The sequence below is a fragment of the Varanus komodoensis genome, unplaced genomic scaffold (genome assembly GCF_004798865.1).
Source record: "Varanus komodoensis strain SLA01 unplaced genomic scaffold, ASM479886v1 scaffold4, whole genome shotgun sequence".
NCBI lineage: Eukaryota > Metazoa > Chordata > Lepidosauria > Squamata > Varanidae > Varanus > Varanus komodoensis.
In genome coordinates this window covers 35789934-35809304 of record NW_025335941.1, presented here as the reverse complement: position 1 = coordinate 35809304, position 19371 = coordinate 35789934, and the positions used below count along the sequence as shown (strand labels likewise).

The window sequence follows — 19371 nt, the reverse complement described above, 5'->3', positions numbered from 1 at the left end:
GTTGAAAACTGCTGACCACTCTGCATGTGGTCAAGATCAATCATATATTTAGTGTTTTTTCTAATGCTATCGAAATAAAAAGGCATATAACAAACTTATGAGAGCATGATTTTTCACGGGCTTGATCTGCTTCTTATGCATGCAATATTATGGCTTAGCCTTTAAAGTGCTTGTTTTTGCTGTACAGCTATTCTTCTGGATGTTGTTCTAATACTACGAGTAATACAGTGTAGCCCTGGCATTGAAAACAAGTTCTGTGACAAAGCATCAGTACAAAGAAAAACCTATGAACCACTGTACTGGAAGGTTGGAAACCCATCCATTCATTCTAAATTAAAAACAGAAATGGTTGAAAATTGGAGTTTTTCAGGAACAAAATGTTGCTTGTGCATATAACATTTGAATCGTTTCTCCAAGAAATTTGTGTAAGTGAAGGTGCATGAGTTTTAACAGTGAATTTTTTAAAATAAGATATACCACCATTAGGTTTATAGAACTGCCCTTTCTATAAAGATTAACATGGCAAAGATTATAAGTACAGTAATCTTTGATGGATCTATTTAGTTTTCTCTAGCAGATATACCAATAGATATCATGAAGATTTTCCATAAGCTTACTATTTATGTTTCTACTAGATGACAGAAAGTATAGCCAATTAACAATATTGTCGCAGTGCATTTCATTTTAACATCCTTACTAAAATATGAGAACTAGTTCTGAATGACCCAGAAAATAGACCAGAGCTTGCAGGCTAAAATTTATAGACTAGTATAATAGAATTGGCAGAAGCTGTTTTAATGAATTTCCATCAAAGATGCCAAATAGTTTGGTTTCAGGCACCTGGCATGAAATCGCATTGAAATTTCACCACAATATGATGAGTTTCCAGCCTCCTAGAACCCACAATAGCAGACATAATGTTCTACAAATGACTATAGGTTCTTTGTTCATTACCTTGTTGACTTGTAGAACTTAGGAAGACTAACTTGTGGGATTTGTGTTTCGGACAGCTTTCAAACTCCTATTTTAAAAGAAAAACTACTGAACATCAGCTAGTCTTAAACAAAGGAACTGAAACAGTTTTCTACATTAGAGCCTGCTTATTTTTATATATAGGACTGCAGGTTGCGCAGTGGTTTAATCCGCTGCGCTGCTGGGCTGGTTGATCAAAAGGTTGCCGGTTCGAATCTGCACAATGGAGTGAGTTCCCGTTGCTCTGTCCCAGTGCCTGCCAAACTTGCAGTTCGAAAGCATGCAAATGCAAGTAGATAAAAAGGTACCACTTCGGTGGGCAGGTAACAGCGTTCCGTGCACTTCGGTGTTTAGTCATGCCAGCCACGACCATGGAGACAGTCTGCGAACAAACACTGGCTCCCTCGGCTAGGAAACAGAGATGAGCACTGTCCCCTAGAGTCAGGCATGACCGGATGTAATGTCAAGGGGAAACCTGTACCTTTAACCTTTATTTTTATATATTTAATTTTTATCCCATCTATCCAAAAATGGCTTTGTTTTGAGCTTTACAATGATGATTGATGGTTCATTTTTACCATCTCATGAGTATTTAATTGCCTTTTAAATAAGATAAAGTAAGCATAATTTGAACTTGTAAATGCACAACTCAATTACATAATCAATTGCATTAACCTCTCTCTAGGCATACTGAGAGGAGTAATGGGCTTCTAACAAATTGCAGAAATTTATATTCACATCACCTGAATGATAACTGTGGGGGTGGGGGAGGTCTAGTTCAGTGGCAGAGCATATCCTTTGCATGCAGAAGGATCTGGGTCTAGTTCCAGGTAGGTAGGAAGAGATCCTGCCTGAAACTCTAGAGTTGGCAGTGCTGGGCTAGACAATCTAATAGGTCTGATTCAGTCCTTTGCAGCTTCCTATATGTGCTGTCCCAGATTACTTGGTGGTTCTGCACATGCTTTCTATGCAAAAGGTTCCAGCTTCAGTCTCTGGCATCTCCAGGTAGGGTTGGGAAATATCCCTGCCTATAATCCCTTGGAAAGCTGCTGCCAATCTGTGTTAACAATAGTGGGCTAGAGAGGCCAATTCCGCATAGGGTAGCTTCTTATGTTCTATGTTCACACGTTCTCCATATGTGTTCTGCAGTCAAATGTGTAAGGTATAGTTCACAATACAAAATGACTGGATACAGCAAATCTGTTGAGTAGCATGACCTCTTATTGTGATAATCTCTAGTTATGGGCTAGTTAGGTTGGATGAGTTCCAGTTAGTACAGCTTGAGGATGTTGACAAGGTGCTTAGACCAGTTCATGCAACCACATCCATAGTGGATCGTTGCCCCCCCCCCCCCCCCCCGGCAATGAAACTCAATAGGGAGGCAACTGCTGGCTGAGCCAGGGAGGTGATTAAGGCTACAAGGAGTGGTCTCGAGCCACATGAAACAAACAGTGCTGAGACCACTCCTGAAGAAGCCCTCCCTGGACCCAGAAGTACTCAATAATTTTAGGCTGGTGTCAAATATCTCCTTCCCAGGTGGGTCATCACCAACCAGCTCCAGGTACTTTTGGATAAGACTGATTATCTGGATCCATTTCAGTTGGGGTTTAGGCCTGATTTCGGCATGAAAAGAGCTTTAGTCACCCTGTAGGGTGACCTATGTCAGGAGAGAGATGGGGGAATGCAACCCTGTTGGTTCTCCTGGCCCTCTCAGTAGCTTTCAGTATCATTGACCATAGTATACTTCTGGGGTGATTGTCTGAGCTAGGAGTCTCGCAGTGGTTCCACTCCTGCTTGGATGATACGCTCCAGAAGGTGGTACTTGGGGGATATAGCTCTGCCCCTTGGATTCTCCAGTATGTGGTTCCCCAGGAGTCAGTTTTGTCCCTTGTGTTATTTAATAGCTACATGAAACCACTGAATGAAGTCATTCAGAGTTTTGGAGTGAGTTTCCATCAGTATGCTGATGACACACAGCACTATCTCTCCTTTTCATCTTTAGCAGATGAGGCTGTGGATGTGCTGAACTTGTGCCTGGCTGTGACAGTGGACTAGATGAGGGCTAACAAACTGAAGCCCAATCCAGACAGGACTGAGATGCTATAACTGGGTGGTTCTTCTGACTGAATGGAGGGAATTCAACTTGTTCTAGATGGGGTTGCACTCCCCTTGAAGGAGCAGGTTTGTAGCTTGGGGATGCTCCAGAGTACACTGAGCAGGTTAAAAATATAATGAATAAAATAAATAATATTAATTCATTTTCCTTAACTCAAATTTTATCTCATCCAGGTCAAGTTACAAGGGCCGGAATCCAATGGGAGGCTTATACCCTCTCTGATTCCATTCTGCTCTGCCAATTCCATTTCACAAGCAATGGATTCCACTGATTTCATTGCAAAAGGAATATTTAGCACTTTGTAGGGGAAGCCCCCAAACAAGTGAAAATCCTCATTTGTAGAAGCAGATGGGTCTGCAGAGTTCTCATGTGAAGTCTGCCAAACTGCCTCCTTCTAAAAATGAGTGCAGAAGGGAATCAGAGGGGACATATGCACCTCACCGGACTCTGTGCAAGAGTTTATTTATTTATTAGTTGCCTATCAACTTAGACCTCTAGATACTGCATAAATCATGACAAACAAAAACAAAACCCTAACACAGACATCACAAAATACCATAATGAACTATCGGCATAGAGAGTCAAAAAATCTATTAAGATCTACAATTATCCCATAGAATTAAATGTAAAATAAAGAGTTCAATCAAGTAATACACTGAAAGCAAGTTACCCAAATCAACATCTATGCTGCACAGAAATCTAAACTTCTCCTTGTTGAAGGCCATCCCAAACAGAGAGGACATAGACCATTTTGAAAAGGTTTCCAGATTTGGATAGGATTGTTTTTAAACAAAAATACTGTAACAGAAATGCTGGAAAAATGTGTATCCTGTATGCAGCAGGACGGTGCCACAACAGAAAAGGCCTTCCTCCCTGATTGCCACCAGGTGTACCTGCTGCTGGCAAGGGTTGGTGAGGGCACCCTGAAAATCTTAGGTTAGTAAGGGAAAAGTTTTTCCCTAATATAGTTTGGTTCCAAGTTCTTTAGGGCCATAAATCTCCATAACATCATTTTGAACCTGAACCAATTATATACTGGCAGCTCATACAGTTCCCTAAACAAAGACATACTGTGCTCACCGCAGCCTAGATGTCGGGTTCTACAATGGTTGCAGTTGCTGGGCCAATCTCAAAGGGCTTCACACAGAGCACATTGCGCTAATTCAGTCATCAGGTTACCAGTGTGTAGACCAGCATGGCCATATCCCAGAACGGCTGTAGCTCACAAACCATGGGATATGTTCCATGTACAAGTCTTTTCTCATTGCCAAAGACCTAGTTAATTTATTACCATAATACCATAAACTATTGCTTTTCCACTCGAAGGCAACTATGAAATGTAAGGTAATAGTAAATAGTAATTCCATTTTATTAATTTGGGAAATAAAGTATGTGGATTTGATGCTAATAATTACCAGTCTTGTGCAATATTATACTGTAGAACCATGAAGGTCTTACATTTAATCTCTCCCTTAGAATATGTAATATGTTAATTCATGTGGAACACTGGGATCTACAAAAAATTCAAATGGAATGTTTTTCAAGGTATTGTTTAAAGAAATAAAATGAACTCAAGATACGCTGTTTTCTTCTGATGGAATCACTATTGCATGGAATACAATGAATAAATCCAAATGAGGAACATTGCAATAATAAACATCTAACTCACATTTGATGCTGCCTTACAAACTCTGCAAACTGCCGATCTTTGGCATAAAGTTCTATAATCCGTATTCTATCCTGAATCTCCTACAAAACAGGAAAAAACACAATATTTCCACAATAATGCTAAACAAAACACAACAGTTCAAAGATGCCCCGTACTTATCACAATACAAAATAGCACAGATGTATAATTTGTTTTAGTACTATTATTTATGCATTTATCAAAACTGCATTCAGCATTTAGCGCTGAAATTCTATACTTGCTCTAAAGATTCCGGGTAAGGCTTTTAAAAAAATGTGCAATCCTCTCATCATGTTCCAACTTTTCAGGAGGTCCCAACAACAGTGTCTTTTATTTGTGGCAGTCTTGTGCTTTCCTACCTGTTCTTCTGGCTCTTTTCTTACCACAGTATCATGAAGGAGCGAAAGCTGGAAGAGCTGCATTATGCCTTTTGATTGGTCGTGCTATAAGCTCTCTGTTTGTAAGCACCAAAACCTTTGCGATAGGGTAGAGTGAAAACCAAATTAGATAAAATTACTCACCTCTTTAGTTAGCTCACTATGTTCATAAATATGCCTGATCTCTTCACTGCTGTACTCAGTGGACGTCTCATTGCTTGTTGAGCTATATGAAGTCAGCAGAGGATACCTTCGATAGTAGTGACTGTGTCCAGTAGCATCACTCTCGTACATTGGGTTGTATTTCACTGCATTTTCAATGGATGAAAGACTATCCCCTTGCCTATAAAGAAATTAACATATGAAAGTGTCAAATCCTGTATTCCTCACTTTGAAGAACAGACAATATTATCTGATGTCCCAGGCAGTAAATTGGGAATAATCTTGCTTGATTTCCACTTGCTGGAAAGTGCTCTATTTAAGATTCTGCGTTTATAAGGCAAGCTTTACAAACCAGCAGGCTATGGCAGATCAGAGAGAGTGTTACAAACTGCAGCAATGCCTCTGATAGGCAAGCACTGCAAATCCTCATTAAAATTGCTGGAGCCTACAGAGGGTTTTCCAAAATTTGTGGAGATAATATACTACTGCAGATCCATAAAGCTGCCCAACACAGACAGGGCCTCTCCTTTACCTCTGTGGCGTTGGATTGGCTTTGAAAGGGGCTAGGAGGTCCCAACACTCAGATGATGCAAGTGACCATTTCTTCTCAGGCGGTTATGCTTCTTTCCGCCTGCAAGGTTGATATTTGCTACCACTGCTTCTAGCTCCCGCTTATCAATAAGTTACTTCCAGGCTTTTCTTGCAACTTAGTCTATGCCAGAAGCAAATTGTGAGGGCCAGGTTAAAAAGAGACATTCTGGCCTACTGAAAATTCACTCTACTTAAATCAGCATATTGAAAGTATGGATTGGCTCCAAGTCACAAGGCAAATCTGCAGTCCTGTCCACTAGTTTCTGCTTCATTTTGTTACCAATCAAGCACATAAGATTAAATTACCTCCTACTGATACTTGCCCTAAAGAGTCCTCAATTTCACTCTTTGTGTACTGTTCGCGGAGGGTCCTTGCTAGGAAGAAAATAACAGCAGATGCTACAAGAAGGAAGCCGGCCACTGAAGCAATTGCAATGCCCACAACAAGTGGCTCAGACACATATTCTTCACAGTGTTCTCCTCTGTACCACCAATTTTCACCAACACGGCATCTGTCATCCACCCAGGCCAAGAGGAAGGGATAAACAGGACAAAGAAAAGTTATTTGTTGTCAACTTGAAATGAGGGAGAAAATCTATTTGATTACACTATTCCCTATACTTGAGGTCATTCTTCAAGCATTTCCTGTGTTTTTGTTTTTGTTTTGTTTCACTTTAAACAAGCACAAATATAAAACTGGAGTAAAGCACAGATAGGCCAATACCCATGATTTTCCAGATTTCAAAGCCGGTAGGACAAATTTTCATGTACCTGCATATCGCCCCTTGTCCTGGGATTATGTCACATTTGCCATCATTTTGACAAAAGTCAGGCTGTAGATCACAAATGCTGTTACAAGGCAATCCTTCAATGCTTAGATATCCAGGATAACAGACACACTCAGCTTCACCACTCCACTGATTCACCAAACATTCTGAGAATTCATTGCATGCTTGAAACTTGCATGGATCAGCTTGATCTCCTTGGAAGACCAACAAAAAGACAATACAAACTGAATAGTACTGCCACAACCTGACTCTTACACAGAGTTATTCATATTATCTTCTTCCCTTTAGTCATATTACATGCTGAAAAAAAATCATCAACAAAGATTGTTTAGCATACAAATAAAAAATAAATGCTAAACATGATTATCAGATCCAATAAAAATGCAGCTGATCTATTCAAAGCATTTATTGCCAGCTTTCCCAAACATGATGCTTTCTGGATATGTTGGACTACAACTACCAGCATTCCAGTCAGCACGGTCATAATCTGCACTAAAGATTTTCAGTGTAAAATGGCCCATGTAAGACATGCAGGAAGCATGATATAAATAGTAATATAATCACCATCATAGATAATACTTATACCTAATTCTCACTGAGGTAAGCAGATCTGGGGCTGGATTATGTTGATGAGGGGGCCTGTGCATAGAAAACTAGCATGTCAGGGATAAGACTAAGTTAGAAGCCATTTCTCTAATTCATAACCAGAGGGAATGTTTGGGTGGAAAATCATTCAGTTTTCTGAGCACCCATTTGCAACCTGAAATGGTTCAGTAACACAGACAACAAAAATGATCTGGGGGCTGGAGTAGCTCCCCTATGAGGTATTGCTACAACAACTGGGACTGCACAGTTTAGAAAAGAGCTAAGTAAGCTGAGATATGGGAGTGCTTCTCGACCCAGGGCTGTCTTTGGAAGCTCAAGTGACTGTGGTGGCGAGGAGCGCTTTCCTTCAGCTTCGGCTAATCTATCAGCTGCATCCCTACCTGGAGGAAGACTGCCTAGCAACAGTGGTTATTTCCCGGTTGGATTTCTGTAACGCGCTCTACGTGGGGCTGCCCCTGAAGACAGTCCGGATACTTCAGATGGTGCAAAACAGAGCAGCCAGGTTGCTAACGGGGACTGGGCGTTATTCTCACATAACCCCAGTCCTCTACCAGCTACACTGGCTTCCCATAGAAGTCCGGGCTCAATTCAAGTCTGGACTCAATGCTGGTTATTACCTATAAAGCCCTTAACAACTTGGGACCTGGATACCTGAAGGAATGCCTTCTTCCGTATTTGTCCTCCTGCCCCTTGAGATCGGCAGCAGAAGCTCTCTTCTGGGAACCCTCCATGAAAGATATTAGGAGGCAAAGTACCCGGAGGAGGGCTTTCTCTGCGGTGGTACCCCATCTATGGAATGTGCTCCCCAGAGAGGTCCGCCTGGCGCCATCGTTATTTGTTTTTCGGCGCCAGGTTAAGACCTTTTTATTCCAGTGATATTTTATTAAGTTTTAATATTGTCTTTTCTATGTTTTTAGCTGCAGCCAGTGTGGGTCGGGAATTTATTTATGTTATTTATGTTATATTTTATATTGTAAGCTGTCCAGAGGCTTTTTTGTGACTAGGACAGCATATAAATATTTTAAATAAATAAATAAATATGATAGAGGTGTTTAAAATAATGCATGGTATGGAGAATGTAGGGAGGGAGACATTTTGGGGTCATCCCAAAGATGACAGGGGGAGGTTTAGGACAGATAAGTGGAAGTACTTCTTCACACATTGTATAGTGAAACTATGGAATTCCCTGCCACAGGAAGAGGTGATGTATGCCAATGTGGACGGCTTTAAAAAGGGATTGGACAATTCATGAGGGAGAGGCTATTGGTGGCTACTAGCCTGGCTGGCTAAGTGCTACCTCCTTAACCAGAAGTGCCCTGCCTGCATACACCAGTTGCTGAGGACTTTGGCAGGAGGAGGTCTTGCACCATTCCTGCTTGAGGGATCCTGTGAGCAGCTAGTTTGCCACCACATGTGCAGAGTGCTGGACTAGGTAGACCTTGGGTCTGAATTCACATGGGTTTTCTTATTTTCTAGCATAGGCAAGACAGAGAAAATTGGGCTTGAATCTTTCAGCACACTGACACAGCAACAAAACTCTTCCTTTGTAATACCTGATTCCACATCAAGGGAGTACTTGTCAATAGCCAGGTTCATGGTCTGGTAGGCTGTGTTGCAAAAGTCTTCCAGAATCATGTACACAGCATTAGTGACATTGCGAGGCACAGGTCTTGCAAACTTCATTCGGCTGTTCACCACAATACTACCATTTCTGAAGTTCAGAATTTCGAGATTCTGGAAGCCTGTTAGATTGGACTGTAGATAAGGAACCAGCTACAGTACAGGAAAAAAACAGAAAGAAGAAGGAATAAAGAAAGAAAGAAAGAGAGAGAGAGAGAGAGAGAGAGAGAGAGAGAAGGAAAAAGAAACAGAACAAATGTAGTTATTCTCTCTCTCTCTCTCTCTAACTGTGATCTTGTGCACATTCAGCTATTTACCATAGAAGGGGGTATTTTCTGAGTAAATTTATTTTATTTATTTATTTCATTTTTATACTACCCAAACCTGAGACTATCCTAGGTGTATTCAATTGCATCACACATATAACTTGCTCTTTTAAACATAAAGGATGAATTAAGATGCTCAGTTTTCCTATGTATTAGCTTTTACAGTTGCCATGCAAAATCAGTAAATCATCAACTAGTTCTGCTTAAGTGGCAATGCAAGTTGAGTGCAGACACCACTGTCCATTCAGTGTGCTGACCCATTAATCTGAATGGATAACATCTGCTAGTTTATCATTATGAACTGTAACAAATGTTCAAAACAATTTCATTTAATGTTTGATTTGTTGCATAAACTTAGCACAAAAACATAGTATTTCATCTGGTTTTACAGAGGAGTAAGCCTGTTTCCTGAAATGTTTCTTTTTCCCTGATAAAACTAAATGATTGAATCTAAGCATCTGCATGAGTTTGCATGGCACTTTAAGCATCTTATACAGCTATTTTGCATGGGGCCCCGATGTGTCCAATAAACGATTAGGCAGGTTGAAAAAGCATCTTATAGATTTAGAATCATACTTTGCATCTGTGTTGTTCACTCCTGGTTGAAAAGTATTCTTGCTAGTAATAGAAAGCTGGCAAAAACTAGATTATACAGTATGTCTTACCAGTTCTAAAAATCTCTGTTCCAGGGCTTTATATTCAGGAGAATTTTTATTAAATAAGTCCTCTGAAAACATCATGTTGGTAACTCGAAGACTAAAGAATACCACTAAAGCCCGTGCAGGGACTGTAACATTACTGAGATTTTCATGAGTAGAACCAGCTACACTGGCCATTTCTGTAGAATGAACACTTGTAGACAACCTCATATGACCCTCAGTCATACTTCTTCCTTCCTGGTTCATTTCAGGGGGAACGTAGGTTGTTCCTATAGGGTCCCGTTTTATAACTTCCAGTTCTTTTGCAATCAAATCTTTCTCCAGTTCAGTTGGGACAACTGTAGATTGATATAATGTTGGCTGTGTGGTAGGCATGTCAGTGAGGATGGGGATAGAGAACTCTGCCGTAGCCACCATTGCAGGAGAGCTTACTGTACTGTCCAAGCCGCTGGAAGGTGTATTAGTGATGTGGGTTGTACTGAACTCCACAGCAAAGTCACTGGAAGCAGTTGTATCTTCTATTAAAAAAGGAACCACAGTTGAAACATGAAAACTAGTTGATGCAACTGAACTTCTAACTTCATCTGCTGGTTGGTATGTGGCACTTTCAGTAGGAGGAACAGCAACAGGTTTCAGAGCAATCGATCCCAAGACCTCTTCAGCCATTGAATCCGGAATCTGCTGGTCTACCATAAAATTATCAGTCACTGGCCTCTCTATTGCAGGATCAGCTGTTAAAATTACTCCTGGTTTCTCTAATCCAGTTCTTGGAGAAACATCATCTGTCTGTCTTATTGTAATGACTATATGTGAATAGTCTGTGGATGTTGGCTCTGTTATTATTGGGTTTTGTGTTCCAGTTAATTCAGGAAGAATTTGATCATCCTCACTGGTCTCCTTTAATTGTATTATATCCTGAGATTTACTGTGTAGCTCAGGGGATGCAGCAATAACACTTTCTATTGTAGGTTGTTCTATTTCCAGAGATGACTGGGAGATGACTTCATCTAGCAGCTCCTTAGATGTATAGTCCTTTGAGGAAGTCAATATAAAATTTGTTCCTTTATCATCATACATACCTGAGCCCTCTGTCTCAAAGGTAGGTCTATACCAGGGCCATAAGTTTGTTTGTAGCTCCTGTCCTGAACCAGAACCATAGGCATCTAGATTGTCTTCTATGTATATATAAGGTTGCAGAGTTTCCTCTTCTACAAAACTTGTAGCTAACACTTCTTCCATGCTAGGCTGTATGGCTGATGCAGAGGCCTTTGGTGGTATAGGAGTGAGGGGGATCACAGAATCACTTGTAGGTAGGATTTCTTTTGGCACCGTGTGAGAGGGAGGACTTGAAGGTAAAAGCAACCCTTCCAACTCCTTTGAGTCCTCAAGCACTAAAAGTAAACAAATGCAAAGTGACACAGTTCTTATAAGTGCAGATTGCTAGATTTTATTTTCCTAACCCTCCACACCAGGGTTATTAGTATATGTTTGATTCCTACAGCAGGGGACAGTTCCTTCCATCAACCAATATCAAAACAAGATTTCAGTAGTGCAAAACCCTCTGTCAACACAGAGGCATGCCGAGACAAAAGACTCCTGTGTAGCTACAACCAACAGTGCTATTCAGAAATGCTTCTAATACCTTGGCTTTATCTATGATTTAACTATAATTTGTACCCTCCTTATTCTTCATCAGCTCAAAGTGGCAAAAATTAACCAAAAAAAGCATGATGAAATGCAATGCAGTAAATAAAAATAATTATTACTATTGTTTGTAAAACAAGCAATTACTATTATTATTGCTTTTTAAAACAAATTCAAGGTGACTCACAGATAAAACATCACACAGTATATAAACCCATAAATAGAGAAGCAATACAGTTCCTAAAAACAGTAGTCATAAAGGGATTTCATTTACTATTTCTACCAAAGAAACACTCAAAGTGAAGCAGTCCCATTTAAGCATCCTCCTAAATCAAGGGGGTTTGATGGCTCTCACTTGTTAGGGCATTTGAACAGCTGGGGCTGCTACAGGGAAGGTCCTTATGACTGCTGCCTATTGTGCTTCACAATGTCAAGGCATCTCATATAATCCCCCAAATGTTGAACAGACCATGTTGGAGAAGCATTTGCAAGAAGCTGGCCTGTTAAGGTACCTTGGCCCCAAGCTGTTTGGGGATTTAAAGTTTAAAATCGGAACCTTGAATTTAGCCTACAAACAAACTGGAATCTAATGAAGGTCACATAAAAGGTGCATATGATATTCTAAACACCTGACTTTGCATCAGTTGCAGTTCCCAAACACTTTTCAAGGGCATTTCTACATACATTCCTGTATAATACACCAGACTAGAATTAGGGCATGAGCACTCATGGCAAGTTCTGTCTTCCTCAGGAACATTCATAGATGACAAACCAAGCAAGGCTGTAATAAGATGCCCCCACCCAAATGATGTCACCTGTGCAACTAACAGGAGCACTTCACTCAGGAGTGTCCACAAGTTATATATCTGATACTTGGAGGGGAGGGGTGCAACCCCATCCAAAACAAGCTGCACACCCAAGGCCATCCATTCAGGCTTTCTACTGCCAGCCTATTATGAGATGTAAATTTGTGGGCATCACGACATACTGATGACTTTGCAACCCAAATCTCTGTATGACTTCAATCAGTGGTTTCATGCAGATGTAGAAGAGCATGCAAGAAACATGAAACTCTGTAAACCCCATGAGGTATTAACCAAAGAAAGAGAAGTCGAACCCCAGTACTTCCTTCTGGATTTCAGTTTCCCATAAATGAACAGAGCCAGTACAATGTAGTACCCCCAGTGTCTATTCCATTGAGGCAGCCCAGAAGTACACCATATTATCAAACAACAATGAAAAGTACATAAGAATCAACAGGGTCACGATTCCGTTAGGCAGTTTTGCCCCCTACCCCCTGCCAAAAAAAAAAAGATAAAGAGATGTGATCTCCATTATAAAATACCTCTAGTATCAAAACTGGCAGCATCATGATCAAGAAGACAAATAAACATTAAAACACTTCTCAGATATACTTTTGCACTCTTTCTAAAATATCCATTATCTTGGGTGCAGGCAGATACTGCTCAGAATTGGGAATTCTACTTACCCTGCCTCTTCTTGCCCTGTAACATGATATACCTCTTAATCAGTCTAGAAGAATGCCTAAAAAAGCTTTCTAGGATACATAATTCTGCTTTTCAGAAACAAGGCAAAAGAACTTACAATCTTCTAATGAAAAATTTGAAATGCTTTCTAGGTCCGTCTCTATTGCTGATGGTGTGGCAGAATGCAATTTCTGTTTTTCATCCACAAAAAGCAGATCATCTGGGGTAATACCAGTTTTTGAATAGAAAGTAGCTTTTGGTGTTGAACTGAAGTTGCTCTCAGGATTCAGAAAGCCATCTGGTCTTAACCAGATTTCATTGCCATTGTACTGTTCCATATCGAAGATGAAATCTGGTCTGGTAAAATCAAGTGGCAAGATGTTGCTTACAGTTGACTCATCTGCTGAGGGCCATTCAGATACCACCATACGATCCTAAAAACAGGTTCATATTGGTTACAAGCTGAGATCATGACATTGCCAGATTCTGAGGTGGCTACTGGAATCTCCACTTTGCTCCATTTTCTAAATTTCTGAGAAATACTGAGAGTTACCAGCCAATGTTCTGAAAAATAGAGTAGGTACTCATAGGGTACTGAGTCAATAAATTTGGGTGGAAGAAAGCAGCAGCTTCACTTTCCATTGCTTCCCCATTGTCTAATCACTAACTTTTCCTGACTTCTGCTTCCCTTCCCCATTTCCTGTTTGCACAGTCTGTCATCTTGTTTCTTTTCATAAAGGAATGGGATGTGTACTTCCAGATGGACCCCAATGCCACCAAGGCATTGTGCTATTATTCTATCTTTTTTCCTTTAATGTATTAAAGATGGAAGAAACAGAGGGAAGATACAGAAGGATTACAAGTAGATAACTGTGGGATTTGGAAACAACCAGCACATAAATGAGGCAGGGTAATGGCAATATGAAAACACCACTGGGAAGCATTCTGTGAATAAAGAAGCAGCGGGGAGTTGCCTAGTCAATGGTTCTGCAGTCCAAATCCTCCCTCAAACAGCTTTTCTTCATGGATTTATGTTTATACTCACAAGCATCCATTTGGAGCTCTTGGGGGAAAAAACTACCAGTAGGAAATTTAGAGAGCTGAATGCCCACCATGAAAAGTATTTAAGTATGCCCCCCTCCACTTCTCTACTCAAACTATCCCCCTCTCCTAGCTGCTTTTCATTTAACATATTTGCATGTATCCTGCGCAAGTGTACATGGAAAAAAGGCCTACAACTTCCAGCTTTTTCTGTCTAAATGAGCATAAAATTGAACACTTAATGCCTAATTTCCACACTCCTCCCATCTTCACTGACTGTCACCTCAAGGAATCTCAAAGGAATCTCAAAAATGTCAGAAAAACTGGGAAAACATAATGCAGTACAGCACAGAGAAAACGAGCAGAAACTCAAATAAAGACGAAGACTTGGAGCAATTAATTTTCAATTGGAATGTTTGGAACATTGGTATATGGCTGCCAAGAATTACACTTCATCATTTATTTAAATGCATAGGCATGCTCCTATAGCATCTAATATTATTCAAAGCTTCTCAAAATGCCATTCAGAAATGTAATATTATTTTGGCAATTCTGACTTTTTTTGCACATGCAATTAAAAAAGCACACACAATAGGATAGAAAAACCATTGTGCAAAACAAAATATTTTCCACCACTTTCTGCCAACAAGACAGCATGTTCAATAATTTAATATTGACCCTGTCTCAAGGAAATATCCAAAGCTACATAATATAAAAGCAACCATACATGGCCAAGCCCTGCATCAAGTACTCATTGTTGAAAAACTATACGAGAATGTTTCATTTTAAAAAGAACATTTGAACACATTTGTGTTTTATCTTATTATATTTTAACAATTCATGCAATTTGGTAAATGGTTGAAAGCCGCTAGAAGAAGACAATACAGAAAAATGAACTTACATCATCAATGGGTTTAGCAGTAATTCGAGATGGGTCTTCTGTTACTAAAGCAATGACTTCCTTTACTGTGAAGGCAAGAAACAAACAAACAAACAAACCTAACACTTATGAAGCTGAGTTCTAACATGATGCCATCCCACCTACACCAATTTCTTAGCCCATTAAATTACAATAATGCCAGTAAGCATTTAGAGAGAGGCAAATCTAAAACAACGGTGCACAACTTATCTTCCTCCAGAAAGTTCACTATGTACACTTTATACTTCCTGAACTTCCCATGGAAGTTCTCTGCCCTTCTCCCATGGAAGATCCTGCCTCCCCCAAGCCCTGCCCCCAGCAGTTAGTAGAGCAGTTATTTCTCCTCTCACTCATCAGAAATAACACTAGGGAATTCTCTCTCTACTAGCTTCCAGGGGGCTGGAATTGGGAATGGGATGATAAACAGCAAGCAAACTGGCTTAGTAACTCTTCCATCCACTGGCTGAGCCACTGTTTTTGTGTACTGCTGCATCCCCAATCGCTGTTCAGAGATAAAGCAAAGATTTGCCTTTGCATATTACTTTGTCATCCAAACTGAGCCTGGTGAGGAATATGTAAAGCCCAAGGAATCAGCCAATGCTTGGATGCAGGCCCTATAACCATGATCACACAAAACAGCCACAGATTTAGGTTGCCCAGTTTAACTTTTTTGTAAAGAGTGTGAATCTGATGGCACAGAACTCAGTTCTTTTCTAAACAAAGGTTCCGAATACTCCCTAGGACATGCATGCATAGTATCTCCCTACAGGACATCTTAAACTACATCACACACACACTGCATTACAGAAATCCTAGTATTCCTGGCCTTCCATGATTGCTAGACGCTGATGGAGGCTGGTCTACAACATCTGGAGGGCACCAGCTTGGAGAAACCAGAATTTGGGCTTAAAAGGAAGCTTGTAATCTATCACAACCTTTAAAATATTGTGGATAGGTGGTTGCTTCACAACACATTAGCAGAATTAAGACTAGTTTATTGAAATGAAGTAGGATTTCTTATTTAATACACACCATTTATGAGCAGGAGAGAGTCAGGATCCAGGTTCAAGGAGGCATTCTCAAGTAAAGTGTTCTTATGAAGTATTTCAGCAATATAATTCCTGAAGTCGCTGACTGTGTAAACCACAGTTGGATTATCTTCAATCTCTAGAAAAGTGTTGTCCTCCACTTTGTTGGACTGAAGGTTAATCAGGTCCCAGGTAGCATTGCTGATGGCTTCCCCATCAAAAACAACAGTGTACAGAACTTCCACTCCACTACATGTTTAAGAAAGGATATATTAGAGAGAAGTATGTACAGAATAACTGTTTTTTTCAAAGACTTCTTTCCTTGCTATGGCCCATTTTTGCCAGTCATATTTCTTTATGATTCTTCTCTCCACTTTTGATAATGGTTAAATTCTTAGGAACTGAATTTTTGCAGTTCGAGATCAAAGTAGATGGTATCTTTATTCTGTAGGAAAAAACTCCATCAGGGAAAGGTGTTGTTGTTTTGTTAAGTAGACACAGTAGGGGATGGTGTTCATCAGGAGTGCAACACATGGGAAGGGAATCTTTGCTTCTCCCCACAACTGTGGTCCTGGTGAAAATCTCCATTCCTGTACTTCAGCTGGCCCTAAGAAAAAGCTCCCTTTGGTGTCAGTCATGATCAATCAGCTATTTCAGTTTCCTATAAAAGGCTTTCTAATGCCACAGAGGGTCTTTGTGAACTCTGTAGTGTGAAAGAGTTCCTTGAAAGCCCTTGGCTGCACTGGAGGTGCTTTGGAGCAAAAACTGAGCCTAACTTCCTAATCCCATGGGTAACTTTTGACTAAAACATTCTGGAGAATATGGGTGCCTACAGCTTTTAAGCATGTTGACTCCCTGGTCTTGCAGCCTTTCACATTATTAATTACAAGGTAACACATCAATAACTTGTCAGTAGGACAAAAATAAGTACATAGAAGTTTCCTTTACCTGTTATCCTGAGGAGCTCTAATTGTTGGGAAGGAGAGAAATTAAAACAGTATGAGAAATATAAGTATTACAAATTCTCTGCCCCAAGAAAACAAATCAAAATATTTATAAGCAATTATTCACAGTAATTATTATCATTCTACTTTCATACTGAATCAAACTTGAATTTTTATAAAATTCACTGCAGGTTTTTTTAAACTCAAACAAAAGCTTTCATCTAAGAAGTCACACTGATGGCCTTTCTGGTTGGAGACCAGGCTTCAAATCCCAGTTCACCCATGCAGCTTTATGGTGTGACCTTCAGCAATCAAAGTAATTGTGAGGAAAACCCCACTTGGGCACCTTGACTGTCAGCGTACAAATGCAATAAATAATCATTAGCAGTAAGAATGCTGTAGATAAATCATGTTGTCTACTGTGATTAATGCCGTGCAAAATGGATGGAGAAATAAAGCAATAACTTTATAAGATTTCTACAAGAGCATTAATCTGAGACACAGGATTAACTCACCTGAGTTTTATGGTATGATCATAATATAATGATTTCAATAGGCTTACACATATTTAACTGTGTTTGATTGTTTGTGGCCTATGTAATCATCTGAAAATCTGGCTTACAAACCAACATTACTGTTCTGAAAATTGTACCAGTCTGAAGAGGGATAAAATCTTCCTCCTCCAAAAATGGTGTGTTTTGAAAGAAAATGAACCACTGTTCTGTTTCAGAAAACACACACAGTGCATGTGAAAGCCCTCAGAACAATGAAGGAATACAACACAAACATGCCGGGGCATCTGTAAGATGCAGTCCATTTCTCCACTGCTATTTATAAATAACTTATTTAATAACTTTAAATAATGTTATAACACCTATATAGGTGTTGTGAGCCAGTGTGATGTAATGGTTATAGTGCTGGACTGGGAATCAGGAGATCCAGGTTCTTGACCGCTCTCAAGCATGAAGGTCAATGAATGACTTTGGGCCAGGCATGGGCTCTCAGCCTAACCTACCTCACAGAGTTTTTGATGTGAGGATGAAATAGAGAGGAAGAGAAAGTTGTAAGTCTTTCTGGGCTCCTGGCAAGAGGAAGAAACTGAGACATAAATGTTATGTAGTAGCAGGGACAAGGAGGAGGAGGAGGTCTTCCCCATCAAATGAAGGGGAATGAAACCAAGAAAGAAACAAATTAAAATATTCCATTTCTTGGCATGTACAGTGTATAACTTCTATAACAAACTGTGTGGTCCTCAAACCATTAGCAAGTCTTGGGGGTGTTTTGTACTAGCAGCTCAAATACAAGAAGAGATTTCATTTCATATGCTTATTAAACTTCATACCTGAATTCAGTTACATAAATACTCTGGTATCCAGGCAATCCTTCATATGCATTTTGAATCTGTTTGAAAGAGAGAGGCAATGATGATTGAACTTTCTATTTCCAGATGCTTTCTTTTTTGTTTTAGCTAATAAATATTCAGTTGTTAATCATTTGTGTTCAGGTTCCAGAGTCATTCCCTCTAGGTCAGGGGTGGGGAAACTCAGCTCAAAGGCTACATGCTATTTCAAAGAAGCTCTCAAAGATGCATCCTACAAACTGCCTGGGAAATGGGATATGACAACTCTGTGGTGCAGCCTTCCTAAACCTGGCACCCATATAATCCCCATCATTCCCAGCCAGCATCATTGATAGCACTAATTAATAGCAACACAACTCTTTCTCCAAATACACACTTCGTGAGCATCCTCATCCTTCTCATCAGCATCATCTTACCACTTTGGAGGCTGACCCATCCAATACCCAGCACAGGAATTCTTCATTTGCAAAACATCACCAACAGGGCCACCTTTTCCACTTACTGCAATATCCCATTTTCCACTATGCTTTTGTGATGTGTTCTCCTTGTCAGGCTAAGACACACATCTCTTCTCTTTCTTTCTTTTTTAAGCACTTTCTTTTTTTAAGAGGCAAATTGCTATAGCCTCTGCTACAATGCTATTTCCTTATCCATTGTCTTGGTGGAAAGGCAGGGTACAAATCAAATAAGCTAATAAATAAATAAAATATATGTGTAACGGGTTATCAAGCTACTAGTGCTTCATTAGGCTTAGTGCAAGCCCTGCATTAAGAAAAGGAAGATGGTTTATTAAGACCTTCAATATTCTGAACATTCTACGATGGTTTAATCCACATGTACTGTTCAGAAGAAAAGGGGAAAATTATTTTCATCACATTTTAAAATGGATGAATATTTATGTACAAGTGAATCAAGCTCATGAATTCTATAAGCAAACTTGCCTAGGTGACATTATAGTTCCTAAATATTTATAATAGCAAAAATGAAGGAATTGTAGAAATGTATCATGCATCTCAGGATGTCTGTTTCATATGCATGAAAGCA

General features: G+C 39.8%; 1 protein-coding gene across 1 annotated transcript in view; it reads right to left on the bottom strand.

The window, feature by feature from the left end:
* Window positions 1-4753: 4753 nt before the first annotated feature.
* The window catches only part of IMPG2 (interphotoreceptor matrix proteoglycan 2), a 60139-nt gene continuing 45521 nt past the window's right edge, over window positions 4754-19371 (bottom strand). Inside the window, exons 9-19 of the mRNA XM_044442470.1 lie at window positions 18310-18368; window positions 16972-16989; window positions 16028-16272; window positions 14978-15042; window positions 13154-13469; window positions 9911-11295; window positions 8853-9072; window positions 6677-6887; window positions 6229-6417; window positions 5297-5495; window positions 4754-4837 (exon numbers count right to left, since the gene is read on the bottom strand). Of these exons, the coding sequence (XP_044298405.1) occupies window positions 4754-4837; window positions 5297-5495; window positions 6229-6417; window positions 6677-6887; window positions 8853-9072; window positions 9911-11295; window positions 13154-13469; window positions 14978-15042; window positions 16028-16272; window positions 16972-16989; window positions 18310-18368 (2991 nt within the window). The remainder of the gene's footprint in view (window positions 4838-5296; window positions 5496-6228; window positions 6418-6676; window positions 6888-8852; window positions 9073-9910; window positions 11296-13153; window positions 13470-14977; window positions 15043-16027; window positions 16273-16971; window positions 16990-18309; window positions 18369-19371) is intronic.